The sequence below is a fragment of the Macrotis lagotis genome, chromosome 1 (genome assembly GCF_037893015.1).
Source record: "Macrotis lagotis isolate mMagLag1 chromosome 1, bilby.v1.9.chrom.fasta, whole genome shotgun sequence".
NCBI classification, from domain to species: Eukaryota; Metazoa; Chordata; class Mammalia; order Peramelemorphia; family Peramelidae; genus Macrotis; species Macrotis lagotis.
Genome location: NC_133658.1, coordinates 930,508,355 through 930,521,243, shown reverse-complemented (window position 1 = coordinate 930,521,243; position 12,889 = coordinate 930,508,355). Strand labels below are relative to the sequence as shown.

The window sequence follows — 12,889 nt, the reverse complement described above, 5'->3', positions numbered from 1 at the left end:
GGGGGAGCAGAAGGGAGGAGTGCTGGGGGGGTAGAAGGGAGGAGTGCTGGGGGGAGCAGAAGGGAGGAGTGCTGGGGGGCAGCAGGGAGGAGTGCTGGGGGAGCAGAAGGGAGGAGTGCTGGGGGGAGCAGAAGGGAGGAGTGCTGGGGGGGGCGGGGAAGCAGGGCCAAGCCTTGTCAAAGAGCCAAGCCGAGAAGAGAAGGGGTGAAGAAACAACAAACGATGAGCGCTGGGACTGGGCCCTGGGGGGATCTGGACCAGCCTCTTCTCCAGGAAATTCCCCGGGGATGCAGCTCCTCTGGGAGGTCCCAGGGCTTGGGTGTTAAATCTGAATAGAGCTGTTGAGTAATGAGGGAGAGGAAGGTGCTGGAATGCCCACCGGGAGCCCTGAGAATCCTGACCAATGGATTGGAGGGAGAGCCTGGCCAGCTTGGAGAAGGTGGCCTTGGGGGAGTCAGCGGCATCCTTCAGAGGTCCATGGGACATCTCATGTCCTTCTGCACCCCAAGATGTCAGAACTTCCTACTTGCTTTCCCCATGAGCACAGCAACCAGGTTGAAGACCAGAGATGATCTCCCCAATGGAGAGAGGAGAAGCCTGGAGGCTGAAGAAAAGGAAAGGAGAGCCCTGTCCAGGTAGGTGCATCCCCCACCCTAGACAAACAAACCTAAGGTGGTTTCAAGGAGATAACTCCCAGCTCAAGAACTCGAGCAAGAAACCCTCTAGGATTTGGAAGATGATTAGATATGGAGGTGAGGGGGAGGTTGTGCTCTAGGCCAGGGCACAGCTTAGGTAAAGGTGTGGTGCTGGCTGGAAATGGCATGTCCTGTCCCTTAAAGGAGAGAATAGGAAGAAAAAATCAAAAAAGGCCAAAAAGGGAGGACTGACTAGGAGGCTAGTGCTCCAGGTGAGAGGAAATGAGTAAGGCTTGGGCAGTGGTGGGGGCTCGGGGGTGAGGAAAGGGGGGGTGACCCTGAAAGAGAAAGGGACAGAGTTGATTGGAATTGAGGGGCCTGGGTGACTTTGAGATTGCACCCTTGAGTCAGTGGGGGGATGGTTGAACCTCCAATGGAAACTCCTAACCCCAAGGCTCCCAGACAAAGATGGGGCCTCCAAGGCCAGTCATTCCCAGTTGCACCTGAACAAGAACTCCCTCTATGACGCACTCAGTGATCCTACTTGGAGACTTCTGGGGGGCTTGGGGTGCTGCTCAGAATAACTATAATGCCATAATAAAATAATAATAATAATAAATATCTTGATGTAAGGCCCAAATGATGGAGTATAAATGGCCACCCAAGCAACTTGGTAGCAGGAAATCTAGCTATTATCGTCCCCTTTTCACCGATGTAGAAACGGAGATCCCAGGGAATTTAAATTATAGGTCCCAAGTCAGCCCATGAACGAGTGTCTGAGGTGGCTTTTTCCTACTCCAAGGTGGTGGCTTTTTCTGTTACACACCTTGAAGCTGGCAGTTCAATTCTTGGTAAAACAGTAGAATGAATTCTAAGTGGTGTGGCAGAGGAAGCCCTGAATTCAAAGAGAAGTGCACCCTTTTGCCAGTCTTCACTCCTTTCTTATCAGCTTAATGCTTAGACTTTAGAAGAGCCTGGGAAGACTGGAGAGAGTTTGCCTGGTACAAGCAGAGTAAAGAGAAGCTAATGGCTGGGGTGATGACCTTCAGAGGGAAGAGAATGGGACAGATGGGGAGGGGATTCCAGGATGACTCCTAGGTTGTGAACTTTTTGGGGCAACAATAGTGAAACTAGGAAAGGTGGGATAGGAAGAAGACAAGTTCAACATTGGTCATCCTGGTGGAGATGTCCAACTGGCAGCCTGCAGTTCAGAAGAGAAAGGAGGGTCATCATGCACTCTTAAGTTTTAATGACTTCGGAGGTACACAATACACAAATGTTCAAGGAACCCATAATTTGAAAGTTTAATTATTTAGATGTTTTTTACTTTAGTTTTGTGAATTTTAAATTTCAATGGGAATATGATGGGGCATCTTGTCATTATGCATTGTGTGGGCAGGTTTTGAGGTGACACTTTCTCCCTTTTTTTACAATTTCATTTATTTTAAGGCAGTGGGATTAAGAGTGACTTGCCCAAGGTCACACAGCTAGGCAATTAGTAAGTGTCTGAGGGCAGATTTGAACTCAGGTCCTCCTGACTCCAGGGCTGGGGCTCTATCCACTGTGCCACCTAGCTGCCCTGGCACTTTCTCTCTTTAGGGGATTGGTAGAGAGGCTCCCCTCGCTTGGCCACTTCAGTCATCTGATACCTCCCTTCAATTGTTTCTTACTGAGTCACAACGCATGCACGATCTTGGTAGTATCAGAATCTCATTCTCTGGCAGATCTTAACACTAGGATTTTAAATATATGCCCTTCAGTCATAGTCCTGCAGCTGATGAATGTTCTTACAAAATTCAAACATTGACTGGCGTGATCCATAACAAGAAGTGGTAGTTATTAGGAATTGTAATAAGAAACATAACAAACTTTTTAAAATTGACATAATTAACCTTCCCCAACTTCGTTGTAAGTCTACAGCTTTTATACTTATGGAGGTATTAAAACTAAAAGCTACTACCAGCGTTTTGGGATATCCTGTAGAGCTCCGGGAGGTTTCTGCTTAGAGATCACAAAAACTGTAGAAGCTAGGAAAACCACCGAGAGAGAAGGAAGAAAAAAGGAGTAGAGTCCAGGAGTACACTCACACACGGGAGTCAGGGTATGAGTGATAATTGATCCAAAACTGAGGAGAAATCAGAGAAACAGGAAAGCCATGGGAGAATATTGTCAGGAAAAATTCAGAAAGGAGGAGAGAATGGCCATTCCCTCTGCTTCTCAGTTGGCATTGATGTGTTATCTTCCCCTGTTAGAATGGAAGCTCTTAATCAATGTTCTATATGGCTATCCGTCCTACCTGGCTATCTGTCCATCCACCTAGGAATCTAGCGATCTCTTCAATCATCTATATGACTATTAATGCATCCATCCATAATCCATCTTTCCGTCTGTCTATCTCATTAAGAACTGCAGAGTTCCAGAAGAATGATGCTTGAGACAATACAATCTAATTTAACAATTAAGGAATCCCTAAGTAACCTTAGAGAGTAAATCTTCAGATACTCCCTTTTTCCAGAGCTCTCTGCCCATGGGTGACATGAGGGCTACCTCTTGATCTATGTGTGTGTCTGTGTATTGGAGAAGAGATATCTGACAAGGATGGGAACCTCTCCAGCCTGAGACCACTTAAAGGTCATAGGTGAGAGACCAAAAGGACCAACCAGGCCTTCCTTCTTGTCCCTCAGATGTGTTGGATCTGAACTTTGCCCTTCCTCAAGTGGTGCACCTGGAGGAGAATGGACCAGTTACTAGGGACTGGTTGGCCCAAGGTGAGGTGAGTCGGGGTCTTCTCAGACAATGAGATCCTACATCCTGGGTAGTTTATTTGGGCTGGATTCAAAGCTTGATCCATGTCTGAAAACTCTGGGCTATCCTATGTGTCTTCAACATAGGAAAAATTCTCAGAAACCTTAGAGACTCTGGAGACCAAAGTCTACTGCAAAGAAATGTCTCCCCCAACATGTCAGTATGATCATCTGGACCTGGAGCTTAGAATCTCCTCATTGCTCAGTATCTGGGACCCATCCCCATCTGCCCATGGTCACACATCCTCTTCCTCCAGAGCACCTCCAGATCCATCACTTCCTGTCTATCTGACCTTCCCCTTGGGTCCTCTCCTGCCTTTCTCTTCCCAAAGGCCTATGTCAAGGGAGGTCACTATATCAACCTGGATATGTTCTTTGTTTCAGGAAGCAGTGACCTTCCGGGATGTGGCTGTGGACTTTACTCAGGAGGAGTGGGGGTGCCTGAGCCATGATCAGAGGGAGCTCTACAGGGAGGTGATGTTGGAGAACTACAGGAACCTGGTGTCTCTGGGTAAGACCACAATTCCTGGCCTCAGGTGCTGATCTATAGAATAGAGTATGGAGTTGTGACGCCCACAGCTGAAATGGTTCAGAAATGAGATTCCTCTTCTTGGGGTGGGGTGGGGGGGACAAGAAGTAGAATGTGTTCATACTTTCCTGCCCTTCCCTGGCTAGAAATTGTCCCATGACCACTAAATAGAGAATTCCATAGCTCGGGGTATGATGATCTGAAATGGATAAAGAGAAAAGGACATTGGTTTACTGGGTGATGAGCAGGAGAATTGCTGAAGGGTAGAAATGATCCACAGCAAGCCCTTTACTTATAGAAGAGAAAACTAAGGCAAAGAGGTTAGTGATGTTTTCTAAGTCTACATAGAATGGCAGAAGCAGGAACCACTTTGGTTCTCTTGAGCCCCAGTCTGCCATTTCTTCTAGTAAAGCAAGCTCATTTTGCTAATGGGGAAACTGAGACCCAGGAAGGTTATCAAATTTCTGGCACCAAGGATCCTTGAACTGCTTCAGTCTGCAGAGGAAGGGTAGGGTCAGATGACTTCCAAGGTCTCTTTCAACTCCTGAGATTCTGTCCCCCTAGGATTTGCCAAAGGTTACTCCAGAATAGCTGCAGGTTCTACCTCTTTTCTCACACCCTTCTTTGGAAGTCCATCCTGACCCTCTTCCTACCTTTAGCACATTCAGAGTTGCCTCGTTTCTGCGGACCATTCCCCCTTCCTAGGGTCCTGGCTCAGACTGCAGATCTTTGAGTCCAAATCTCCCATTTCTTAGCTGAAGGAGCCAAGGTGCCCAAGACAGGGTCCTACCACTACTCTAGTAAGTGTCTGAGGCAGGATGGTAATTTAGGGCCTTGGGACTCTGACTCTTGGATTCTGCTTACCACACCACACCCTAACTCTCTTTCCAATCTCTGTCTAGGTCAGGGATGCTTAGAGATTTTAGGGGATCTGTGACTTGAGTGGGAAAAATACGTACTCCATATTTTCAGTGGCTTCTAATGGAAATTTAGCATTTCCTTCAATAACTTAAAAGCATGCTCTGAAAAGAAATCCATAGGTCTCACCAGACTACCCACAAGGGATTCCAAGGACAAAACATTTTTCCTTTGAATGTCAAGTTCACCATCTTGAGAACTGAAGGGCTCAGACAGGAGGATCTAAGTTTTCCAATTCTGATAGTCCAAGAAAGAAACAATATCACAGAAGAGTAGAATGTGAGGGTCTGAAGGAGCTATCTGGTCCACACCATGATTTCCCTGCTACAAGTCCAATGAGCTGGGGACCTTCGCTGAGGGAGGCCACCCTTCCCACTGCCTCCATTTTCAGGACCTTTCAATTTACTTGACATATAACCATAAATGTTGTCTCCACATATACTTCCTTCTTCATATTTTTTGGTTAGTTCTAGTCATTAGTTCTTCCTCTTTAAAAAAATAGCTAATGTGTTGTCTGGCTTTGAGTCATTTAAAAAAAATCAGCTAGGCAGCACAGTGGATAGGGTATTGGGATTAGAATCAGGAAGACTCATCTCCCTGAGTTCAAATCCAGCCTCAAACACTTCTTAGTAACTGTGTGACCCTGGGCAAGTCATCCCACCCTTCTTGTCTTGGTTTCCTCTATAAAAGGAACTGAAGAAGGAAATCCAGTATCATTCTAGTATCTCTGCCAAGAAAACCCCAAATGGGTCATGGAGGGTTAAATATGAGTGAAACAACTAAACTGACATTTATCTTATCATCTTCTAAATTTTAATCATCATTATATCTTTGATTTCCAAGGCTTATGCATTTGTGTTTGTCTACAAGTTAGTAACAAAGTTGCTTTTCTTATTTTTTCAGTTGCATGGTCAGTTAAATGGTCTGACTTTTGTATTTAATAAGTATAAATTTTCCCTGAAGGATTGCTTTAGTTGTATCCCACAATTTTTTCTCATTATTATTAGAATTATTCTTAGAATTCTACAATTTGTATGACTCCCTTATAATTTTAGAATTGTGTTACTTAGTTTCTAAGTCTTGATCCTTTGTTCATATTTTCATGATTGATTATAGTTTTCATGGTATTATGGTCTCTAATATAGTATAATACCATGACAGAACAGAAGCATGCTGGGAGGCAGCCTCATGGTCAGGTAGACCTGGGCTTAAATCCTCAATTCTGATGCATGGTGGCTGGGTCTGTCACTCAGTACAAATCACTTAACCTCTCAGATCTCTAGGAAACTCTCAAAACCAAGATAGTACAGATATGCATGATCAGATGGAACCATTATATTTGTTTTGTCCATCTTTTTGTTTAGGACCTTAAATTCTTTATTATTTACCTTTCTATTAGACTTGCCCAGATCTCAAAGAAGTATATTGAATTCCCCACCAATGGTTGTCTACTATCCAAATTCTCCTGTAGTTCATGTAGCTTTTCCTCTGGGTTCCTAGATTGCATCTGGCATACATGTGTAATATAGACATCTCAAGAGATTAGAACACTTCTCTGTGAAGGAACAGTTTGTAGCTCACTGGGAGGAAAAGTTAAACCAACACACAGTTGGCAACCGTGGAGCAGAAAAAGAGTGGGCAGCTTTCAGAGATTTGGTGTATAGCACTGCATTTGCTCATCTGGGTCAGAAAACTTGCAAGTATAAACACTGGTTTGATGAAAATGATGGGGAAATACAAAAACTGCTAAATGAGAAATCCACAGGGTTTACCAGCAGGATGGTTCATCCAGTTCTCAGGAGGCAGCATTTAATTCCATCAAAAGTGAAATACAAGCGGAGCTTAGAAAGATGCAAGACTCTTGGCTCAGTAAGAAGGCAGGTGGAATTCAATTTGATGCAGACAATAATAATCCAAAGGACTTTTATGGTGTGCTGATGGCATTTATGCTGTATCTCAACTACTCAGGGCTGATGGAGCCACACTGATTAGTGATAGGGACATGATCCTAGAGAGATGAGCTGAACAGTTCCATAATGTTCGTAACAGATCATCATCGATCAATGCAGAAGCCATTGACCATTTACCTCAAGTTGAAGTCAATCCATCCCTAGCTGAAGTTCCAACTGAAGAAGAGGTTTTGAATGTCATCAGGCTCCTTTCATGTGTCAAAGTATCTAATTTCATGTGGCAAAGTGCTAATTCTGAGATGTGCAAGGTGGGAGGTCCATTGCTCATACAAAAGTGGGCTGAAAATTTCCAATTTATATAGTATGAAGAGGTTATTCCCCCAAGAATTCAAGGATGCCTCCATTGTCCACCTTTATAAAGATGAAGGGAATAGATTGGCCTGTGACAATCTCAAGGGTGTTTCTCTTTTAGTCATTGCTGGTAAGATTCTTGCCAGAGTCCTTCTCAATAGATTGATCCTTCCTAGAAGATGCACACCTATGTGAGAGCCAGTATGGCTTTGGAAAGGGAGAGGAACAATCAATATGGTGTTTGCTGCTTGACAACTCCAGGAAAAATGCCAGGAACAGAACAGAGGTCTATATACAATGTTTGTGGATCTGACAAAGGCTTTTGATGTCATCAGACATGAGGATTTATGAAAAACCATGTCAAAATTTGGTTGCCTGGAGAAGTTTATCAGTATTAATCTCATAAAAGCATGCTTGCCTGGGGTCTGGATTGTAGATGATGCTGTCAAGATTTCTTAGACACCAATGGAAGGAAATAAAGCTTTTTAGCATCATATTTTCAGCCATGTTATCAAATGTCTTTGTTGAGGATGAACATGTCATCAAGGTCAGCATTGATAGCAAATTCTTCAACTTGAAAAGGCTACAAGCCAAGACCAAAGTGGAGGGAGTGTTGGTGAAGGATCTTCTGTTTGTAGATGATTGTGCCTTCAGTGCAGCCTCTGAAGCTGAGATGCAACAAAGCATTTGATTCTCTGTTGCTTGTGCTCATTTTGGTCTAACAGTGAACACCAAGAAAACCTAGATGCTCCATCAGCCAGCACCGCACCATCCAGATGGGGAACCATCAGTACAGCGAATGGAAACGTTTTGAATACTATGGATAAATTCACTTACCTTGGCAGTATTCTTTCCAGGGAAGTACACGTTGATAAAGAGGTTGTCACATGCAGTGCCAGAGCTAGCTCAGTATTTGGGAGGCATCAAAAGAAAGTGTGGGGGGCAGCTGGGTGGTGCAGTGGATAGAGCACCGGCCCTGGAGTCAGGAGTACCTGGGTTCAAATCCCGCCTCAGACACTTAATAATTACCTAGCTGTGTGGCCTTGGGCAATTCACTTAACCCCATTTGCCTTGCAAAACCCTAAAAAAAAGTGTGGGACAGAAGAGGTATTTGACTATCAATCTGAATGTCTACAAAGCCATTGTGCTGACTTCATTGCTCTGTGGCTGTGAAACCTGGACAACCTCCCAGTGCCGTGTCGTGTTGTGTCAGGAAACTGAATCGCTTCCATTTAAATTATCTTAGGAAGATTCTGTGTATCACCTGGCAGGAGAAGGTTCCAGACCCTGAGGGCCTTTCTTGAGCTGAACTGCCAGGCATTCCCACATTACTACAGAAAGTGCAACTCTGATGGGCTGAACACGTTGTTAGAATGCCAGACATACACTTGCAAAAAAAAAAAAAAGACTATTCTATGGAGAACTCACATAGGGCAAGGTTCACAAGGGGGTCAGAAGAAACGAAACTGGGACATCCTGAAGGTCTCTCTTAAGAACTTTAAAATTGATTGTACAGCATGGGAGACACTGGCACAGAACCGCCCAGCATGGCGTGCCCTCATCAGTGAGGGGGCTGTGCTCTATGGGGAAGGCAGAATTGAAACAACTCAAAGGAAAGGTGACATCAGTAAGTTCAGAGGACCTACTCCTGGTGTTCGCATGGACTTCTTGTGTCCGACCTGTGGTGGAGCATTCTGAGCGCATTGGTAAGATCAGCCACTGGACACATTGTAATTTGTCTCAAACATTGTAATGTCATTTTGGTCTTCTTTGAAAACCAAGGACAAGAACCAAGCAACCACCAGACACTGTTTCTTTCGCTTTGGTAACTTTAAACATAATGTAGTTTTCCTTTTTGACTTTTTTCACTATATCTTTTTTTATTGTTTCTGTGTCTGAGGTCAAGAATGCTAATCTTGCCTTTTGGGGGATTCTTCTGAGACAAAATAACTATTATGTGTCTATATAAAAAAAAAAGCAGAGATGGAGAATCCAAACAACCCAATCTAATAAAAACATTAATTGAATAAACCCAGGTCCCAGTGTATTTTTAAGTGAGTTCACATGGATATTCAAACGATGATATATAAATTACAGAATTAGAGAAAAGGGGCATCTTTACTTCCTTCCCATCTTATTCAACTCTTAGTCTTGTACACAGAGAAATAAAACTACAGACAAATATCACCAGTGGTTATTGATGTAAAAATATTAAATAAATTATTAGCAAATCCATCTAGTCAAAGAATTACTCACTGTAACGAAGTGGAATTTATGTCAAGAAGGTAGGAGTGGTTCAGCATAAGGAAAATCATAAACATAAAAAATGTTATTTTAAGGGTGAGGAATAAACATTTATTGAACACCCAACTATATCTCGGGCACTGTTTTAAATGCTTTTATAAATGTTAAGTCAGTTAATCCACACAATAACACTGGGAAGAAAGTGCTTTTATTTTCCCCATTTTCTAGTTGAAGAAACAAAACAAAAAGTTAAGTGACTTGCTCAAGATCACACAAATAATAAGTTCATATGTCAGATTTGAATTTAGGTCTCCCAGATACTAGACTCAATACTCTTTCTTCTGCACCATCAGTAATAAAATAATTAAAATTCTATGATTTCATGGATTCAGAGAGAAAAGCCTTTGACAAAGTATGTCATTTTTTTTTAAAGATTTTTCAAGGCATTGGGGTTAAGTGGTTTACTCAAGGCCACACAGTTAGGTAATTATTAAGTGTCTGAGGTAGGATTTGAACCCAGGTACTCTTGACTCCTGGGCCAGTGATCTATCCGCTGCGCCACCTAGCCGCCCCTATGTAATTCATTTTTGATCAAGACACCAGAAGATATGGGAACAAAAGGATTCTTCTACTAATATAAAGTTACTATTTAAATTTGAGAGATGGAAAGATTGGCATATTGACAAGGCATGGCCTTGTATGGAGGACAAGATAAGGATCTTCCTCAAAGGCATCATTGATAAGAAAGAAAACAGACCTTTAAAGATTCTTATAATTTTTGAGAACTTTTCATAATTTAAAGTAGCAAAAAGAAAATCGATTGTAAAATAAGGGAGAGAAAGGAAAAGGAATATCTCACATTATTTGGTGGGCGTTTTTTTATTATGAAGCTAACAAACATTAACAAGTATGAACATTTTCCTATACAAAGAACAGAAAAGGTAAATTACAAATTGTATATATGAATCTCATGCTATATTTTGGCTCTTTTTAGAATCTATCTATCTATCTATCTATCTATCTATCTATCTATCTATCTATTTATCTATCAAATTGAACACAGAAGTGCCAACACTGCCCTGTGTCTCCTCCCAAATATTCTTCCACTTTCTTCTGTTCATTTTTTTAAAATTATGTCAATCATGTTTTTCTTTATTTTCCCTTTTTTTAATATAACTATCCTATTCACTCAAAAAATGCATTCCTCCTAACATTCTTGTATCAGATAAGTATAGTCAAACAAAATAAATTCAGACATTAGTTATATCTGAAAAACTTATATCTTAAAGTCTATTGCCTCTCTGACAAGAGGTGGGAAAGATATTTCCCAACAGCACTGTGGCTCATTCCTCATGATTTGTCTCTAGATGCTTTCTCAGTGATATCAGAAGGGTAAAGCAAAACTTTTATGACAGAGTTCTAGAGAAGTTAGCTGTAGAAATATAAGAAGAAAAGTAAGTGTATAAGCCTGGGCAAAGAGGAGAAATCATTTGCGTTAGTCAATGGTGTGATTATTTATGTTAAAGAAAACCTCAGAGATTCAACAATAAAACATAGTTTCAATAACACTGGAAACAAAATAAATAAGAAAGAATGTCTGTGCATATCACTACTAATCTAAGAGGAGAAATTTATTTATTTTTTTTTGCAAGGCAAATGGGGTCAAGTGGCTTGCCCAAGGCCACACAGCTAGGTAATTAAGTGCCAGAGACCGGATTTGAACCCAGGTACTCCTGACTCCAGGGCCGGTGCTTTATCCACTATGCCATGAGAAATTTAAATTAAAATAACTTCAAAATACTTAAAATGTCTCAGTCTTAGTCTAACAAAAAACTGAGAACTTCAAGTAGGTAAATGTCATGGTGATTTCTTTACAGATAGCCCACCACCTCACAGGAAAGGTATTCTACTTTTAGACAGCTCTATTTATTAGGAAATTTTCCCTTAATTAGGACTACATTGATCTCTTTGCTATCTCCACCCATCCATCCTAGCTCTGGGGTAAGCAGAATTATTCAGTCTTCTAATACCTGACAGTTTGAGATCAGGGATGGAGCACTGGAAGATCAGGAAGATGTGGCTTCAAATCCAGTCTCAGGCATTTCTCAGTTGGGTGACCCTGGGCAAGTCACTTGATCTCTTTGTCCCTCAATTCCCTCACCTAAAAAATGAGGGGTATGGACTCAATGATCTCAAAGGTTCATTCCAACTCTGATTTAGGATTCTATGAGCTTCTATTCTCTAATCTGAATAACCCCAGTTCCTTCAGCTAATCTTTATATGAACTATACCAGCGGCTCTCTAGAGGCTTTCCGGCTTCTCCATGTTCTTTCCAATAGATGAGAGCAAGAACTAAGAACAGTGATCTAGAGGTGGTCTGGCCAGGGAAGAGGACAAAAGTATAGTCTAGAGTCTCAGTGTACCCAAAAGTGCCTTAGTTTTTTGGTGGCTGGCTAGTGAGATTCGGGATTTTGGTAGGGGTTGGACTGGCCTTCTGTGTTCCCTTCCAAGTTGGAAGCAAATACTCTTCATTGTCTGTTCTTTTTAGCCTGGGATACAAGATCAGAGAACCAGAAGTTAGTGGAGAAACAAGGAGGATCATCAGGCACATTCAGGAGAAGAGAAACTATTCTCCAGAATGACCCATTGGAGGAAGGTCCTGTTGAGGAGTTCAGACTGTGGAAGCAAATGAGAAATCTTATAGTGGAAACTCCAGAAAAAGTCCTTTTCCAAGGACACCTTAATAAAAAGATTCACTTTCCAAAGAAAACTTTCAATGATCAGAAAGGCCACAAATGTATTGAACTTGAGAGAAAATCTAGGTACACAAGATCATGGTATCAAAACAGATCTAGGAATCTTTCCCATTACCAACAAACTTTTATTCCACATCAAAGACCAAAGAGGAATGAGAGATCCTCTAAATGTGAGGACTGTGGAAAGGCTGTTATCCAGAACTCACATCCTGTCCAACATCAGAGCGTTCACACTCTAAAGAAACATTTTGAATGTAAGGAATGTGGAAAGTCTTTTAGCTGGAGTTCAGGACTTACTGAACACCAGAGAATTCACACTGGAGAGAAACCATATAAATGTAAAGACTGTGGAAAGACCTTCCGTCAGAGCTCATCTTTTACTCGCCATGAGAGAATTCATACTCAAGAGAAACCATATAAATGTAAGGAATGTGGGAAAGCCTTTAGTAGGAGCTCAATCCTAACTCAACACAAGAGAGTACACACTGAAGAGAAACCTTATAAATGTAAAGACTGTGGAAAATGCTTCCGACAGAGTTCAACCCTTATTACACATAAAAGAATTCACAGTGGAGAAAAACCCTATGAATGTAAAGGATGTGGAAAGGCCTTTAGGCAAAGCTCAGCACTTGCTAAACACCAGAAAGTCCACACTAATAAGAAACTTTATAAATGAAAAGAATGTAGGAAGGTAGTTTAACCCTTTTTCAACATAAGAAGAGTCACACTGAAAAGAAATTCC

The 12,889-nt window shown here is 41.9% G+C and overlaps 1 protein-coding gene across 1 annotated transcript in view; it reads left to right on the top strand.

Annotated features, from left to right (window-relative positions):
* The first annotated feature begins 176 nt into the window (after positions 1-176).
* LOC141512477 (uncharacterized) overlaps positions 177-12,889 on the top strand; it is a 25,116-nt gene continuing 12,403 nt past the window's right edge. Inside the window, 4 exon segments of the mRNA XM_074221461.1 lie at positions 177-635; positions 3,320-3,408; positions 3,824-3,950; positions 11,940-12,635. Coding sequence (XP_074077562.1) covers positions 569-635; positions 3,320-3,408; positions 3,824-3,950; positions 11,940-12,635 — 979 coding nt within the window. The 5' untranslated portion in view covers positions 177-568.